Source organism: Bombina bombina, chromosome 7, assembly GCF_027579735.1.
Source record: "Bombina bombina isolate aBomBom1 chromosome 7, aBomBom1.pri, whole genome shotgun sequence".
NCBI lineage: Eukaryota > Metazoa > Chordata > Amphibia > Anura > Bombinatoridae > Bombina > Bombina bombina.
The window spans coordinates 253459877-253479310 of NC_069505.1; the positions used below are offsets into that span (position 1 = coordinate 253459877).

The following is a 19434-nucleotide window of genomic DNA, read 5'->3' on the forward strand; positions in this document are numbered from 1 at the left end:
GACCCCGGGTGCCAATGCATGCTGTCTGACTGTGCCACTAGCTCCTTGCGACGACCTCCCCCTGCTTCCAACTTGTCTCCTCCTCCTCTCTGTCTCCCCATCTGAACTTTCCCCCTGTTCTTCTTCTCTTCTAGTGGGAACCCACGTGACATCCACGGACGCATGTTCATCATCAACTGCTTCACTTGTATCTGACAACTCAGCAAAGGAAGCAGCAGCGGGTACAACATCATCATCATCACACTGTACGTCCATGTGTGTAATGCTGCCTGACTGAGACATATCCCTGTTATCTACATCCTCTGGCAATAATGGTTGCGCATCACTCATTTCTTCCAACTGATGTGTAAATAACTCCTCTGACAGATCAAGTGAAGCGGCTGTGGTGCTAGTGTTGGTGGTGGCGGCAGGCGGGCGAGTGGTAACTTGAGAGGTGCCCGAAGCTAATCTGGAGGAGGATGGTGCGTCAAGGTTCCGAGTGGAAGCTGTAGAAGATTGGGTGTCCTGTGTTAGCCAGTCAACTATGTCCTCAGAATTTTTCGAGTTCAGGGTAAGTGGCCTCTGAACACTGGGCATTATTCTAGGGCCAAAGGGAATCACAGCACCATGACCACGACGGCCCCTGCGGGGTGGCCTGCCTCTGCCTGCCATTTTTTTTTCGATTAGTGGTACTATGCGTGCAAGCTACTGTGACAACAGATATGAGTGGCACTGTGCACTGGCAGAAGTTGGCAGAGTAGACGCTGTAGGCCTGACACACACGCTTGCAGACAACTAACTACTATTCAGTCTATTACAGTCAAAATTGTATTTTTTTTTTTAAATGTACACTACTGTTACACCAGATATGAGTTGCACTGGTGTGAAACTGTGCCCTGGCAGGCCCTGAAACGCACACGTGTGAAGGAAACTGACTGCTATTATTTCACAGTCAAATTTCTAGTTTTTTTTTTTAACTCCTTAATGCCCGAGGACGTGCAGGGTACGTCCTAAAAAAAAAGGCAGTTAACGCCTGAGGACGTACCCTGCACGTCCTCGGTGTGGAAAGCAGCTGGAAGCGATCCTGCTCGCTTCCAGCTGCTTTCCGGTTATTGCAGTGATGCCGCGATATGGAGGCATCCTGCAATAACCTTTGGTAGCCATCTGATGCAGAGAGAGCTCTGTGGCCCTCTCTGCACCGGAGATCGGTGGCTTTTCTCGTTGGTGGGTGGGAGCAGACTAGGGAGGCGGGTGGCGGCCATCGATGGCCCTGGTCATTTGGAGGGGGGCGGTATCATGGGCGGGGATGGCCGGGGGCGTGCACAGACGTGCGCACGTGCACGGGAGGGCGGGGGCGGGTGTGTGCACGGGGAGGGAGCGGGTGGGAACCGCTACACTACAGAAAAATCTGTAATAAAAAATGTTGAAAAAAGGGATAGTAAGTAAAAAAAAAAAGATCAGTAAGGTGGTGGGGGTTTGTCTGTTGGGGGGGAAGCTACACTACAGAAAAAAAAAAAAACTAACAAAAAAAGCCCTTTTTTTGGTAAACTGGGTACTGGCAGACAGCTGCCAGTACCCAAGATGGCCCCCAATAAGGCAGATGGGGAGGGTTAGAGAGCTGTTTTGTGGGGGATCAGGGACGTTGGGGGCTATGGGGGGATGCTACACCACAGCATATGTAAATATGCTAAAAAATGGCGGGGGCAATTGTGGGGTGGGGGAGGGAAGGGAGCTGTTTGGGATGGATCAGAAAGTCTGATGTGTCAGGTGGGAGGCTGATCTCTACTCTAAAGCTAAAATTAACCCTGCAAACTCCCTACAAACTACCTAATTAACCCCTTCACTGCTAACCATAATACACGTGTGATGCGCAGCAGCATTTAGCGGCCTTCTAATTACCAGAAAGCAATACCAAAGTCATATATGTCTGCTATTTCTGAACAAAGGGTATCCCAGAGAAGCATTTACAACCATTTGTGCCATAATTGCACAAGCTGTTTGTAAATGATTTCAGTGAGAAACCTAAAATTGTGAAAAATTTAACCTTTTTTTTTAATTTGATCGCATTTGGCGGTGAAATGGTGGCATGAAATATACCAAAATGGGCCTAGATCAATAATTGAGGTTGTTTACTACCCTACACTAAAGCTAAAATTACCCCAAAAAGCTCCCTACATGCTCCCTAATTAACCCCTTCACTGCTGGGCATAATACATGTGTGGTGCACAGTGGCATTTAGCGGCCTTCTAATTACCAAAAAGCAATGCCAAAGCCATATATGTCTGCTATTTCTGAGCAAAGGGGATCCCAGAGAAGAATTTACAACCATTTATGCCATAATTGCACAAGCTTTTTGTAAATATTTTCAGTGAGAAACTGAAAGTTTGAGAAAAAATTTGTGAAAAAGTGAACAATTTTTTGTATTTGATCGCATTTGGCGGTGAAATGGTGGCATGAAATATACCAAAATTGGCCTAGATCAATACTTTGGGATGTCTTCTAAATGTACATGTCAATGGATATTCCGAGATTCCTGAAAGATATTAGTGTTCCAATGTAACTAGTGCTAAAATTTGAAAAAAAGTGGTTTGGAAATAGCAAAGTGCTGCTTGTATTTATGGCCCTATAACTTGCAAAAAAGCATAGAACATGTAAACATTGGGTATTTCTGAACTCAGGACAAAATTTAGAAACTATTTAGCATGTTTTTTTTTTGGTGGTTGTAGATGTGTAACAGATTTTGAGGGTCAAAGTTAAAAAAAGTGTTTTTTTTTTCAATTTTTTCCTCATATTTTATAATTTTTTTATAGTAAATTATAAGATATGATGAAAATAATGGTATCTTTAGAAAGTCCATTTAATTGCGAGAAAAACGGTATATAATATGTGTGGGTACAGTAAATGAGTAAGAGGAAAATTACAGCTAAACACAAACACCGCAAAAATGTAAAAATAGCCTTGGTCCCAAACGGACAGAAAATGGAAAAGTGCTGTGGTCATTAAGGGGTTAATGTACACTACTGTTACACCAGATATGAGTTGCACTGGTGTGACACTGTGCCCTGGCAGGCACTGAAACGCACACGTGTGAAGGAAACTGACTGCTATTATTTTACAGTCAAAAAAGTGTTTATTTTTTTAAATCTACACTACTGTTACAACAGATATGAGTGGTGGCACTGGGCAAGTGGGCACAGTATACACTGTGAGCCTGACACACACGCTGGCAGGCAGGCAACTGCAATTAGATTACACAGGAAAAAAAAAAAAAGCAGACTGATGTTCTAGCCCTAAAAAGGGCTTTTTGGGGTGCTGTCCTTACAGCAGAGATCAGATGAGTCCTTCAGGACTGTAGTGGACACTGAATACACTAGCCTAGCTATCGATTTCCCTATTAAATCAGCAGCAGCTACACTGTCCCTCCTCTCACTAAGAATGCAGCTTCCGAATGAATCTAAAATGTATGCTGTCCAGGAGGTGGGAGGGTCTGGGAGGGAGGGTCTGCTGCTGATTGGCTGGAATGTGTCTGCTGACTGTGAGGTACAGGGTCAAAGTTTACTCAATGATGACGAATAGGGGGCGGACTGAACATCGCATATGTTCGCCCGCCGCGGTGAACGCGAGCAAGCTATTTTTGCCGGGAACTATTCGCCAGCGAACTATTCGGGACATCACTAGTCACTAGAGTGTGCAACCAGTGACTGGAATATAGCGTTAGTGTTAAAGGGACATGGAACCCACATGTTTTTCTTTCATGATTTAGGAAGAGCATATAATTTTAAACAACTTTCCAATTTACTTCTATTATCAATTTGCTTCATTCTCTATATCTAAATAGGCCCAGTAGCTGCTGATTGGTGGCTGCACATAGAGGCTTTGTGTGATTGGCTCACCCATGTACATTGCTATTTCTTCAACAAAGGACATCCGAAGAATGAAGTAAATTTGATAATAGAAGTAAATTGGAAAGTTGTTTAAAATTACATGCTCATCTGAATCATGAAATACATTTTTGGGGTTTTTATGCCCCTTTAAGCATTTTATATTACAATAAGTGTTTAGTGTCCCAAGTCTGCACACTAAAATGTTGAAAAAGAAATGCAAACAACTCCAGCAGTTGCTATCTCTGTTTCTATAACTGTACATATATACTTTAGGTACATTGATAAATATGGCATTCTTGGAGTTATTTTTAGTAGAAATTGAAAGGGTTATTAAACACAATTGGCTAGATTACGAGTTTTGCGTTAGGCTTAAAAAGAAGCGTTAGCCAGTCCTAACGCTGCTTTTTAACGACCCCTGGTATTACGAGTCTTGCAGGTACATATGTACTGCTCACTTTTGTGGCCAGACTTGGAAATACTGCAAATCCATTTACGTAAATTGCGTATCCTCTTTTTTCAATGGGACTTGCATAGCGCCGGTATTACGAGTCTGCGAAAAAGTGAGCGATAGAACCTTTCCTGTCAAGACTGGTACCGCATTTTAAAGTCAGTAGTTAAGAGTTTTACACTACAAAGCTGTAGCATAAAATTCTTAACTAAAGTGCTAAAAAGTACACTAACACCCATAAACTACCTATTAACCCCTAAACCGAGGTCCTCCCACATCGCAAATACTAAAAGAAAAATTTTAACCACTAATCTGCTGAATCGGACATTGCGCCACTATAATAAATATATGAACCCCTAAACCGCCACAATCCTGCCTCGCAAACACTAATTAAATATTATTAACCCCTAATCTGCCGTCCCTAATCTGCTGCCCCCAATGTCGTCGCCACTATATTAAAGTTATTAACCCCTAAATCTAAGTCTAACCCTAATACCCCCTAACTTAAATATAATTAAAAGAAATCTAAATAAAAATTCCTATCATTAACTAAATTATTCTTATTTAAAAATAAATACTTACCTGTAAAATAAACCCTAAGATAGCTACAATATAACTAATAGTTACATTGTAGCTAGCAAAAATACCTGTAAAATAAAACCTAACCTAAGTTACAATTACAATACTACACTACAATTAAATAAATTACCTACATTAAATACAATTAAATAAATTAACTAAATTAAATACAATTACCTAAATTAAATTAAATTAAATTAGCTAAAGTACAAAAAAAAACAACACTAAATTTCAGAAAATAAAAAACAAATTACAGAAATGTAAACTAATTACAGTTAATCTAATAGCCCTATTAAAATTAAAAAGCCCCCCCAAAATAAAAAAAAGCCCTAGCCTAAACTAAACTACCAATAGCCCTTAAAAGGGCCTTTTGCGGGGCATTGCCCCAAAGTAATCAGCTATTTTACCTGTAAAAAAAAATAAATACAAACAACCCCCCCAACAGTAAAACCCACCACCCACACAACCAACCCCCCAAATAAAATACTAGCTAAAAAAACCTAAGCTCCCCATTGCCCTGAAAAGGGTATAGAATTCTATCAGCCAATCGGAATTGAAGGGATGCCATCTTGGATGACGTCATTTAAAGGAACCTTCATTCAGTCGTCGGCCGTAGACAGAAGAGGATGCTCCGCGTCGGATGTCTTGAAGATGGACCCGCTACGCTTTGGATGGATGAAGATAGAAGATGCCGTCTGGATGAAGACTTCTGCCCATCTGGAGGATCACTTCTGCCCGGTTGGATGAAGACTTCTTCTTATCTGGAGGACCACTTCTGCCCGGTTGGGTGAAGACATCTCCCGGTAAGGTGATCTTCAAGGGGTTAGTGTTAGGTTTTTTTAAGGGGGATTGGGTGGGTTTTAGAGTAGGGTTGGTTGTGTGGGTGGTGGGTTTTAATGTTGGGGGGTATTTGTAATTTTTTTTACAGGTAAAAGAGCTGATTACTTTGGAGCAATGCCCATCAAAAGGCCCTTTTGTTAGGGGGATTAGAGTAGGTGTAATTAGTTAAAACATCTTGTAATTTGTTTATTATTTTCTGTAATTTAGTGTTTGTTTTTTTGTACTTTAGATAATTTTATTTAATTGTAATTAATTATATTTAATTTAGGTAATTAATTTAATTGTAGTGTAGTGTTAGGTGTAAGAGTAACTTAGGTCAGGTTTTATTTTACAGGTAAATGTTTCTTTATTTTAACTAGGTAGTTATTAAATAGTTAATAACTATCTAATAACTATTGTACCTAGTTAAAATAAATACAAAATTGCCTGTAAAATAAAAATAAACCCTTACCTAGCTACAATGTAACTATTAGTTATATTGTAGCTAGCTTAGGGTTTATTTTATAGGTAAGTATTTAATTTTAAATAGGAATTATTTAGTTAATTGTAGTAATTTTATTTAGATTTATTTTAATTATATTTAATTTAGGGGGTTAGACTTAGGTTTAGTGGTTAATAACTTTATTATAGTGGCGGCGATGTTGGGGATGGCAGATTAGGGGTTAATAAATGTAGGTAGGTAGTGGCAACATTGGGGGCGGCAGAGTAGGGGTTAATAAATAAAATGTAGGTGTCGGCGATGTTGGGGGCAGCATATTAGGGCTTCATAAGTATAATGTAGGTGGCGGCGGTGTCCGGAGCGGCAGATTAGGGGTTGATAATATAATGCAGGCGTTGGCGATGTTGGGGGTGGCAGATTAGGGGTTAATAAGTGTAAGATTAGGGGTGTTTAGACTCGGGGTTCATGTTAGGGTGTTAGGTGTAGACATAAAAAGTATTTCCCCATAGGAATCAATGGGGCTGCGTTAGGAGCTTTACACTGCTTTTTTGCAGGTGTTAGGTTTTTTTCAGCCGGCTCTCCCCCATTGATTCCTATGGGGAAATCATGCATGAGCACGTTTTTCCAGCTCACCGCTAACGTAAGCAGCGCTGGTATTGAGGTGAGATGTGGAGCTAAATTTTGCTCTACGCTCACTTTTTTGAGGCTAACTCTGGGTTTGTAAAATCCCGTAATACCAGCGTTGTCTGTAAGTGAGCGGTGGGCATAAACTGCTCCTTAGCACCGCACAGCCTCTAACTCAAAACTCGTAATCTAGGTGTGAGTTTGCTAACAAAATGACAATAACCAGCAGTGTCAACTACAGAACAAGCCTTGATTAGCACCTCAAAATAACACAATGCATGGGTGGAATTACTAAAAACAGCTGCACCAAACAAGGTGTTAAAGGGACACTAAACCCAATTTTTTTCTTTCATGATTCGGATAGAGCAGCAATGTTATGCAACTTTCTAATTTACTCCTATTATCATTTTTTCTTCCTTCTCTTGATATCTTTATTTGAAAAGCATGAATGAAAGCTTAGGAGTCGGCTCATTTTAGATTCAATGTAGTCACCAATCAGCAAGCGCTATCCAAGGTGCTAAACCAAAAATGGGCCGGCTCATAAGCTTTACATTCCTGCTTTTTCAAATAAAGATACCAAGGGGCCAAATGATCAAGCTCCGAATGGGGCTTGATGCCCCTTTTTCCATGTGAGCCTTCGGGCTCACCAGAAACAGCAGTTATGAAGTAGTGGTCTAAAGACCGCTGATCCATAACTTGTCCGCTGCCTCTGAGTATGCAGTCTTCAATCTGCCTGATCCTATACGATTGGGCTGATTGACACCCCCTGCTAGAGGCCGATTGGCCGTGAATCTGCAGGGGGCGGTATTACACAAGCAGTTCTGGTGAGACATTCGTAAATCTACCCCAAGTATGAAAAGAAAAAATTGGGTTTAGTATCCCTTTAATGCATTTTTTAATTTATTTTTTTGCAGACATGTTATATGTTAATTTATTGCAGTACTTAGGAAAAACTTGAAATTACAGGGTGCTTTAAGGATTTTTGTCAGAAGTTCTCAATATGCTTACAGTAACAAAAAGCTGCAATGGTGCTGTTAATCATATGAATTATTCATTTTGTCACAGGTGTGATTAATAAACATCCCCTCTATTATTTGATTAAATAATGTTGGTCTAAAAATATATTTCTTTGCACTAAAAGTATAGCTACTGTTGGTAGTAAAACTACATACACTACTGTTGGTACTAAAAACTACATACACTACTGTTGGTAGTAAAACTACATACACTACTGTTGGTACTAAAACTACATACACTACTGTTGGTACTAAAACTACATACACTACTGTTGGTAGTAAAACTACATACACTACTGTTGGTAGTAAAACTACATACACTACTGTTGGTAGTAAAACTACATACACTACTGTTGGTACTAAAACTACAAACACTACTGCTGGTACTAAAACTACATACACTACTGTTGGTACTAATACTACATACACTACTGCTGGTACTAAAACTACATACACTACTGTTGGTAGTAAAACTACATACACTACTGTTAGTACTAAAACCACATACACTTCTGTTGGTACTAAAACTACATACACTATTGCTGGTACTAAAACTACATACACTACTGTTAGTACTAAAACTACATACACTACTGTTGGAAGTAAAACTATATACACTACTGTTGGTAGTAAAACTACATACACTACTTTTGGTAGTGAAACTACATACACCACTGTTGGTAGTAAAACTACATACACTAATGTTGGTAGTAAAACTACATACACTACTGTTGGTAGTGAAACTACATACACTACTGTTGGTAGTAAAACTACATACACTACTGTTGGTAGTAAAACTACATACACTACTGTTGGTAGCGAAACTACATACACTACTGTTGGGTACTAAAACTACATACACTACTGTTGGTAGTAAAACTACATACACTACTGTTGGTACTAAAACTACATACACTACTGTTGGTAGTAAAACTACATACACTACTGTTGGTAGTGAAACTACATACACTACTGATGGTAGTAAAACTACATACACTACTGTTGGTAGTAAAACTACATACACTACTGTTGGTAGTGAAACTACATACACTACTGTTGGTAGTAAAACTACATACACTACTGTTGGTACTAAAACTACATACCCTACTGTTGGTAATAAAACTACATACACTACTGTTGGTACTAAAACTACATACACTACTGTTAGTACTAAAACTACATACACTACTGTTGGAAGTAAAACTATAAACACTACTGTTGGTACTAAAACTTCATACACTACTGAAAAAATTGTGGAGCAAGAGAGTTCCACTACAAGGATGCAGTTCCAGCACTCTATGCCCAGATTAAATGGCGAGAAAATTCCAGTTATAAAAATAAAATATAACTTTTATTAGATTAACTTAAAATAGTGAGCATAGACAAATACAGGGTTAAAAACCGCAATGTGAAATTCTTCCATGTATCAAAATGGTGTGGTGATCACAATTGTTAGTGTACCACTGCCTTTAACATATAATGTTTGGAGTCAGCACCTGCCAATAAATATGTATTTGAGCTTAGTACCCTCAGTGGTTAGAATGGCAAAAGATCAAGTTACTTAGATTATGTAAGTCCACCAATACCTACTGCTGGTAAACACAGGATATGCTTGACTAATGTAACATATTCTTCGTTTGAAGCAGTATTGCCCAAATACTGTTATAGCGTTCAAATATATTAGTTGTATATCACAGTGAGCTCTTTTTATAGAGTTTTAACAAATGTCAAAGTATTATAGCATCAAAGATAGATTAGGTTTAGGTCGATTGGATAAGGTTGTGTTATGTTTGTACAAGTGTATTTGTGGCCTTTATGTGTGAGACTGAAAAAATAATACTTAATTATCGTCCATGAGGTTCCTTATAATCTCTGTGTTGCTCACCCTAAAGTAGGGTTATAGTACTATAAGTTGGCATGTTTGTAACTTAGAGACTCTCTGCTGTAGCACACGGCTCACTGGGTTTCACAAATTTAAAACTCACACAACCTAATTTCTATTAGTGCAATTGTATTGCTTGATGTATCAAATGTAGTTCCTAAACAATGCAACTTAGTTGCCAAGCTGTAGATAGACAGTCTTGCACAAGTTGCGGTTATGCTATATTACCATATTTGATCTATTCATAAGAGATTGTGGTGAAGTGTGTATAAATACATCTTGAATAATTATTGTATAGGGTAGGGTTAAACTTATGATTATCAAGCATACATATTGTAGATTTGATTTGATAACTTAAATTATGCAAGTGCACATCTTGCAACTTGTTTAATGATAATCACAGTTCTAATCATTAACTGCTACATTCGTATTATAAGGGGGGGAGTATCATATATATATATATATATATATATATATATATATATACATCTGCAGCTTGAATTTATAGCATAAACATGCATGCGAATTACGTGCCCAGCTTAGCTTTTAAATAATACAAGTGAAATAGTTAACCAACGCACATATTGCAGTTGCGGCAACTTTACTACATTTCATATAATATACTGTATATTTTATAGCTACTCTCCTAAGATCTTCACAGTGTTAACTGGGTAATATGCTGCTATGCTGGCGCTGTCTATATAGGAGGCTGCCTGGTAGTATTGTGACACTAAATTAATCTTGACCCACCACTGTAATTGTAAGAGCTAATTTCGATCTATTGATAGGGTAAGCCATAGATAAGTCTCAACATTGGGCGTCCTCTGATACTGCGCTGACGCGTTTCGCCCATATATGGCTATCTCAAAGCCCTACTGTATGAGCTGACCCATTTTAGGTTCAGAACCTAGATTGTTCTTGCTCATTGGATGGCTAAATGTAGCCACCAATCAGCAAGCCCTATCCAGGGTATTGAATTAAAAGTAGGCCGGCTCCAAAGCTTTCATTCCTAGTTTTTCAAATAAAGATACAAAAAGACAGCAGAAAAATTGATAATAGGAGTAAATTAGAAAGTTGCTTAAAATTGCTGCTCTATCTGAATCATGAAAGAAAATATTTGGGTTTACTATCCCTTTAAAGAGGCAGTAAACCCCTAGAGATTTTAATATAAAATGTAGCATAATAAAACAAATTTGCAATATACGCTCATTGTTTATTTTTCCCTTTTTAAATGTGTTTTTTTTCTGATACTCAAAGCTGGAAATGAACATGCTGACTTCTTAAGGCTAACCCTGCTACACCCCCCTAATTGGCTTTAGCTCATAACTGCAAAACAATTCACTTTACACAAATATAATGACCGTGGCTAGCATTGTTGTCTGTAGATTGGCTCTTCCCAATAAGGCAAGTAGTCTGAGCAGTTTCAGTAAACAAAGTATTTATTTGTTTCAAAATGTTTAGGCTGATATGTTATTTTATAGCAAGACAACATAAATGTCTTGTAAGTACAAGGTGTCTACTGTCCCTTTAAAGGGACATTTGACAGAAGAGTAAAAGGATTAATCATACATTGTTAGAAAATAAAAAATAAAGATGTAATATACTTTCAGTATTTATTTTGCCTGATTTTTTTTGGCCTTTACCTTTAATTTTCTCCCACTGTTCCCAGAGTGCCATGGGTGGGTTCTGCTGATTTCAGAATTTGTACCATGTAACTGGCTCAGTGACTGTCTGATCTGTGCAGTTGCTCATTTAATTGGCCACAGCAGAGGATATAAGATAAATACAGCTTTCCAAGCGTTATGTCCTTGGACAGCAAAACAATCCAGTTTACATTCTTATAAAACATATATTTATTAGGCAGAATTTCTGCAATACAATATTTAGTTATGGATATACTATGCATATATAACATAATTAATATTGATTTAATATATGGATCTACTGTCTGATTTTTTTCCCCTTTATCTTTTCCAATAGGGGGTTTTCTTCCGTGGTCGCGCTAGGAGCCAGTATAATCTGCAGTAAGATTCCAGGTTTGGCTCCCAGACAGAGAGTTATCTGTCAAAACAGACCTGATGCTATCATAGTGATCGGGGAAGGCGCTCAGATGGGAATCAGCGAGTGTCAGTTTCAGTTCAGACATGGACGATGGAACTGTTCTGCCCTGGGAGAAAGAACAGTCTTTGGAAAAGAAATTAAAGTGGGTATGTTACCAATTATTTGATAATGAAGGTTCAGGCCTGAAAGAATTTATTAAAGGGACAGTCTATTCCAAAATACACTTTCATGATTCAGATAGAGAATGTAATTTTAAACTATTTTCAAATTTACTTTTATCACCAATTTTGCTTTGTTCTCTTGGTATTCTTAGTTGAAAGCTAAACCTAGGAGGTTCAAATGCAAATTTCGAAGCCTTTGAAGGCCGCCTCTTCTTTCAGGGCATTTTGACAGTTTTTCACCACTAGAAGGTTTTAGTTCATGTGTGTCATATAGATAACACTGTGCTCACACACGTGGAGTTCAGGTGAGCCAGCTCTGATTGGCTAACATGGATGTCTGTCAAAAGAACTGAAATAAGGGGGCAGTTTGCAGAGGATTAGATACAAGGTAATCACAGAGGTAAAAAGTGTATTTATATAACTGTGTTGGTTTTGCAAAACTAGGGAATGGGTAATAAAGGGATTATCTATCTTTTGAAACAATACAAATTCTGGTGTAGACTGTCCCTTTAAAGGGACAGTCTACCATAGAATTGTTATTGTTTTAAAAGATAGATAATCCCTTTATTACCCATTCCCCAGTTTTGCATAACCAACACAGTTATATTAATACACTTTTTACCTTTGTGATTACCTTGTATCTAGGAACCTTCTTCCAGCCCCCTGATCACATGACTGGGACTGTTTATAATCTATTGTCTTAAATCTAGCATTGTTTTGTGCTAAATCTTAAATAACCCCCTGTGCCTGAACACAGTGTTATCTATATGGCCCACGTGTACTTTCTGTCTCTTTGTGTTGAAAATAGATTTAAAAAGCATGTGATAAGAGGCAGCCCTCAAAGGCTTAGAAACTAGCATATGAGCCTACCTATGTTTAGTTTAAACTAAGAATAAAACTTTAAACCAAGAGAAAAAAGCAAATTTGATGATAAAAGTAAATTGGAAAGTTGATTAAAATTAAAAGTCCTATCTGAATACTGAAAGTTTAATTTATACTAAACTGTCCCTTTAAGTCTGAACAATGCAGTTGTTTATTTACTAGTGTTCCGCGGCTGTAAACCTGGGACAAAAACATTTTGTAAAGAACTGTTTTATGTTTGTCAATGTACGTGCAGGGCTTGGTTTATCACTAGAATATTTTGAAAATATTTAAACAAATTAATTATATTGAGAGAAGCTGTATCTTGTATGTAGGCAGCAGTTGTATAGCTATACTTGTATGTTCACACTAATAATACATTTACTCTTACACACTCCTAATCACTAATTTACACTCGCACTGACATAAACATATCCTGACAGTCATAATTGGATTATGCACAAGAGAAAAACAGTATTGAGATACTTAAAAGGGCATGGATGTCAAAATTAAACTTCCATGATTTCAATAGAGTATATAAATAATTTACCTCTGTTATCAAATGTACCTAATTCTCTTGTTCTTTATTTTTTGTGTAGTAATTTTACACTGTGTGCAGAATTATTAGGCAAATGAGTATTTTGACCACATCATCCTCTTTATGCATGTTGTCTTACTCCAAGCTGTATAGGCTTGAAAGCCTACTACCAATTAAGCATATTAGGTGATGTGCATCTCTGTAATGAGAAGGGGTGTGGTCTAATGACATCAACACCCTATATCAGGTGTGCATAATTATTAGGCAACTTCCTTTCCTTTGGCAAAATGGGTCAAAAGAAGGACTTGACAGGCTCAGAAAAGTCAAAAATAGTGAGATATCTTGCAGAGGGATGCAGCACTCTTAAAATTGCAAAGCTTCTGAAGCGTGATCATCGAACAATCAAGCGTTTCATTCAAAATAGTCAACAGGGTCGCAGAAGCGTGTGGAAAAACCAAGGCGCAAAATAACTGCCCATGAACTGAGAAAAGTCAAGCGTGCAGCTGCCAAGATGCCACTTGCCACCAGTTTGGCCATATTTCAGAGCTACAACATCACTGGAGTGCCCAAAAGCACAAGGTGTGCAATACTCAGAGACATGGCCAAGGTAAGAAAGGCTGAAAACGACCACCACTGAACAAAACACACAAGCTGAAACGTCAAGACTGGGCCAAGAAATATCTCAAGACTGATTTTTCTAAGGTTTTATGGACTGATGAAATGAGAGTGAGTCTTGATGGGCCAGATGGATGGGCCCGTGGCTGGATTGGTAAAGGGCAGAGAGCTCCAGTCCGACTCAGACGCCAGCAAGGTGGAGGTGGAGTACTGGTTTGGGCTGGTATCATCAAAGATGAGCTTGTGGGGCCTTTTCGGGTAGAGGATGGAGTCAAGCTCAACTCCCAATCCTACTGCCAGTTTCTGGAAGACACCTTCTTCAAGCAGTGGTACAGGAAGAAGTCTGCATCCTTCAAGAAAAACATGATTTTCATGCAGGACAATGCTCCATCACACGCGTCCAAGTACTCCACAGCGTGGCTGGCAAGAAAGGGTATAAAAGAAGAAAATCTAATGACATGGCCTCCTTGTTCACCTGATCTGAACCCCATTGAGAACCTGTGGTCCATTATCAAATGTGAGATTTACAAGGAGGGAAAACAGTACACCTCTCTGAACAGTGTCTGGGAGGCTGTGGTTGCTGCTGCACGCAATGTTGATGGTGAACAGATCAAAACACTGACAGAATCCATGGATGGCAGGCTTTTGAGTGTCCTTGCAAAGAAAGGTGTCTATATTGGTCACTGATTTGTTTTTGTTTTGTTTTTGAATGTCAGAAATGTATATTTGTGAATGTTGAGATGTTATATTGGTTTCACTGGTAAAAATAAATAATTGAAATAGGTATATATTTGTTTTTTTGTTAAGTTGCCTAATAATTATGCACAGTAATAGTCACCTGCACACACAGATATCCCCCTAAAATAGCTATAACTAAAAACAAACTAAAAACTACTTCCAAAACTATTCAGCTTTGATATTAATGAGTTTTTTGGGTTCATTGAGAACATGGTTGTTGTTCAATAATAAAATTAATCCTCAAAAATACAACTTGCCTAATAATTCTGCACTCCCTGTATACATGAAACCTGTAGAGGAGGCTATAGAGTTCTAAAGCTAATAGCTTCCATTACTCTGTAGTAAAACTCTATGGTAAATTCTGCTACTGCTGTATAACTAGAAGCACTGTTCAGTAAAGAAGACAGCATACAAACTGAGAGCAAATTTGTCTTTAGGTAGGAGACATCCAGTCAGTGTGTGTAGTGGGGACAGGGGTGGACTGAGCTGTCTTGCAAATAAGACCTGGACCGAGGGCCTGGCACATAGGGGGGCCCATCTGTGGTGTCACCAAGGCAGCTGATCACCATGTGCTTGTAGTAACTAAGCAGTTAATGGTGGGAGGAGTTGGGGCCCTGTTTCTGGATGGGGGGGGGGTCTGTTGCTCTGGGGGCCTATGAGTGTTGGTCTGGCCCAGGAAGGGGGGCCCTGGGGGGTCTGTCACTGTGGGGACCTGGGATGTGGGGTCTGGTAATGAAAGTTGAGGGACTTGTCTCTGGCCTTGGTGTTTGGGGTTTTTGATCCTGGAGGTTAGTGGGCCATGGTAAGGCTGGGCATTGAAGCAGGGAGGTGAAGGAGTGTTGGGGGTGTCGATGGGGCCCTTCTCTAATTGGTGCCTGGGGGCCCTGGTTGGTCTCAGTCCGCCCCTGAGTAGGGAAGACAAAGCCGTGGGTGATCCCTGCTGACTCTTAACACTTCCTACTGCAGCTACCTCTACAGGTTACTTGTATAACATTATAACACACACTGTGCCACCTAGAGTTGAACACACATTTATTCTGTGCTGCACCTACTTCAGTATGCTTTCATAAAAAGTTTCAACCAATGTCAAGTTTGACATTAAAGTAAACTGGAAAGATTTGTTTCGCAATTCACAGTTTATTCAAATCATGTAAGATTCATTTTGACCTCCATGACCTTTTACCGGGACATTAAAGTCCATTTTTTGCATTGATGCAAAAAAATAATATTTTAAAAATAAGTATTACAGTTTTTCTAATAAAACAAATGTTGTTTTCATTCTGATGGAGCCATTTTATTACCCACTAATGTAGCTGTGGGAAGTATCTTATTAGATATTCTGTAGCCTATAACTACTGTTGAGTTGTGCAAAATTGTGAATTTCCTTTTGTTTTCCGAATCTTTCTATTTATGTTTTCAAACAAAAAATATTTTTAAAATTTGTAGTAGTTGCTGTTTTATATAAATAATAAAAAGGAACTCAGTTTAAACCCTTTTGCTAATGGAACCTCAATGCCTATTGCATGAGTTAAGTTGCTTGGAAAATTGAAATTTAGTAAAGAAAGGGTACAATTATTAGCAATTATTGTCAACAGCAAAACCACTGCAATAATCTTAAAGGGACAATAAATTCAAAATTAAACTTCCATAATTCAAATAAAAGCCTGCAATTTTACACAAGTTCCCAATTTACTTATACTATCAAATTGGCTTCATTCTCTTGGTATCCATTATTAAAAAGTAAACCTAGGTAGTTTCAGGACCAGCAATTTACTACTGGGAGCTAGCTGAACACATCAGTTGAGCCAGTAACAAGAGCCATATTTGGGCAGCCACCAATTACCAGCTAGCTACTAGCAGTGCATTGCTTTTCCTGAACCTACCCAAGTATGCTTTCAACATATGATACCAAGTATATAAAAAATGATGATAAAAGTAATCTTTTTCACTACCGCAATCTGTTTTTACTGCAGCATTTCTGAAAAACAAATTTGACAAACTTTATAGTATTTATCAAAGGAAAATACATTATTTCCCCTAATACAAGTAAAAATTTACATTCTCAATCATTGGTAAGACCACTGTTTGCATTAATTTAAAGGGTCATAATGACAGACCTTGTTTTCTATAAGTTTACTATCCCTACATAACATAGTGCTGTAATCAATATGATATTTTGTATAAAAAAAACTTACTTTACCCGTTTCAGTAGTTCATTTGACAGACGATAGCAACAGGTATAGATACCAGCTATACTAATGTTCCAACCAAATGATGCAAAGTCTTACCAAGCAGTATTTAGTAAAAAATATTTAGGCACAATTTTATTGTTTTATTGAACCAATAAAAATAAGAATAATCCAATAATCTGATAAAACTCAAGCGAGGAGCAGTGGAATGAATATAATTTTAAACTAAAAAATATTCTTTGTGGTAAAAATGCAAACTAGATGTGTATTGAGAATTGTTTTGCATTTTTATGTAGAACAGGTTGTAATGGGGATGGAAAATGTTTAGAATGTGTCTTTCACTCTGTCTGGTATTTATTGTACAATTTTACAATTCACATTAATCTAGTACATATCAGAAAATGTCTAGAGAGGCTACAATGTGTTTCACCTTTTTTTGTTTTCAATTGTTCACAGAGATTTTCAGTGGGTTTGAGGTGTTGTGATAGGGAAAGCCATGCACATTAGCGCTCATTGCTGTTCTGTGGACTTCAGCTATGCCTGGTACAGATTTCATGTGTATTTAGGATTGTTGTGCTGCTGTATAATTTATCTTGTTCCAAGGGCATTGTGAATGCAGATGTTTTGTCATAATGATGTTAGCTTGATATATTGGTTTTCTGATGGTGGGATCACTGTAGGTCTTGCTTTGGATTAAAATTATTTGGTTTAAAGGGACAGTATTCACAAATGTTCATATAACTGCATGTAATAGACACTATTATAGAGAAGAATATGCACAGATTCTGATCTAAAAATCTGGTAAAGACCTTTTAAAAACTTACTTAGAAGCTTCCAATTTAGCTTTGTTGATGAGGTTAGGACTGGGACACCCAGTGCAATGGGCTGGGAAAGCAGGAAGAGCAGACACCCCTCCATATGAAAAGACCCTTTACATATACAGAAGCAAGCTTAAGTCTGTAGACATCAGTATACATCTAAAACTTTGGGGCTTGGTTAGGAGTCTGAAAATCAGTACAATGTTATTTAAAAATAAGCAAAACTATACATTTTTACAAAAACACTCCCAGATGTGCTAAATAAATGGATAATCTACAAAACATTTATGCAAAGAAAAATCTAGTGTACAATGTCCCTTTAAGAAAATATATTTAGTGTTATTAAACGTAGCTGCTATTTGGTACTAGTAAATATTTCCAGCACTCAGGAGAACATGTCCTCAAATTGCTTCTTTGACATGATTACAAAATATATTTAATTTTCTTAAAAAGGCTCTAACAGTAGCACTTGCAGAAGCACTAGCAAGATCATACTAATAGAATTACACGTTTGTCATTGGTGAGCTCAGACATTTGGACCCTACTGTTTATCTATCTATCTATCTATCTATCTATCTATCTATCTATCTATCTATCTATCTATCTATCTATCTACATATCTAACACACAGAGAAAACCCAGCACTCACTTACAAGCTCTCAGCTAAGATTAAAAGCAAAAATGGAAGGGTTAGTTACCGCATTTGGCCAAATGGGACAAGCCCAGGTACCACGTCAGGGTCCTTTCCAAAAACCTGGGACCCTAAAACAGCCACATAATGCAAGCTCTCAATCCAACAAACTGGGAATAAGTGAAGGGTGAACAGGCTTATGTAATCCCCCCAGACATATACAAAACACGGAAGGGGACTGCACTCTCAGACCGGACCGGGTACAAATCCTATGACCCTGCAACATGTTCAGCCATGGGTGCTCACTGGCACTCACAGGAAGCTGTGCTGTCCCCAGGAAGTTAACCCGTTTGTTGGATTTGAGAGCTTGCATTGTGCGGCTTTTTTAGGGTCCCAGGTATTGGAAAGGACCTTGACGTGGTACCTGGGCTTGTCCTATTTGGCCAGATGCGGTAACTAACCTTTCCATTTTTGTTTTTAATCTTAGCTGAGAGCTTGTAAGTGAGTGCTGGACTTTGTCTGTGTGTTGTATTAATTTGTTTTGTAATTTTCCCTATGGTTCTTGCACCCAGACCTGTCTGGGGTTAACTGCCTGTGACTCTGGGGACAGCAGAGCTTCCTGTAAGTGTCAGTGAGCACCCAGGGCTGAGCATGCTGCAGGGTCATGGGATGTGTACCCGGTACGATCTTAAAAGGACATGAAACCCAAAATGTTTCTTTCGTGATTCAGATAGAGAATACAATTTTAAACAAATTTCCAATTTACTTCTATTATTTAATTTGCTTCTTTCTCTTGTTATCCTTTGCTGAAAGCTTTATCTAGGAAAGCTCAGGAGCAGCAGAGATCCTAGGTTCTAGATGTTGATTGGTAGCTGCATATATATATATATATATCGATTGTGATTGGCTCACCCATGAGTTCAGTTAGAAACAGGTTAGAATTGTTACTACTTCAACAAATGATACCAATGAAACAAATTAGATAATAGAAGTAAATTAGAAAGTTGTTTAGAATTGTATGCTCTGTCTGAATCATGAAAGAAAAAAAATGTGTTTCATGTCCCTTTAAGGGAAGGGGAGGGTCAGAACAGATAATAAACAACTGCTGGAATCTTAGAGAGTATAACCAAA

At 38.2% G+C, this 19434-nt stretch overlaps 1 protein-coding gene across 2 annotated transcripts in view; it reads left to right on the forward strand.

The window, feature by feature from the left end:
* The window catches only part of LOC128635838 (protein Wnt-7a), a 117072-nt gene that overhangs the window by 7787 nt on the left and 89851 nt on the right, over nucleotides 1-19434 (forward strand). For both annotated transcript variants that reach the window (XM_053688949.1, XM_053688950.1), the window contains exon 2: nucleotides 11672-11898. In XM_053688949.1, coding sequence (XP_053544924.1) covers nucleotides 11672-11898 — 227 coding nt within the window. The remainder of the gene's footprint in view (nucleotides 1-11671; nucleotides 11899-19434) is intronic.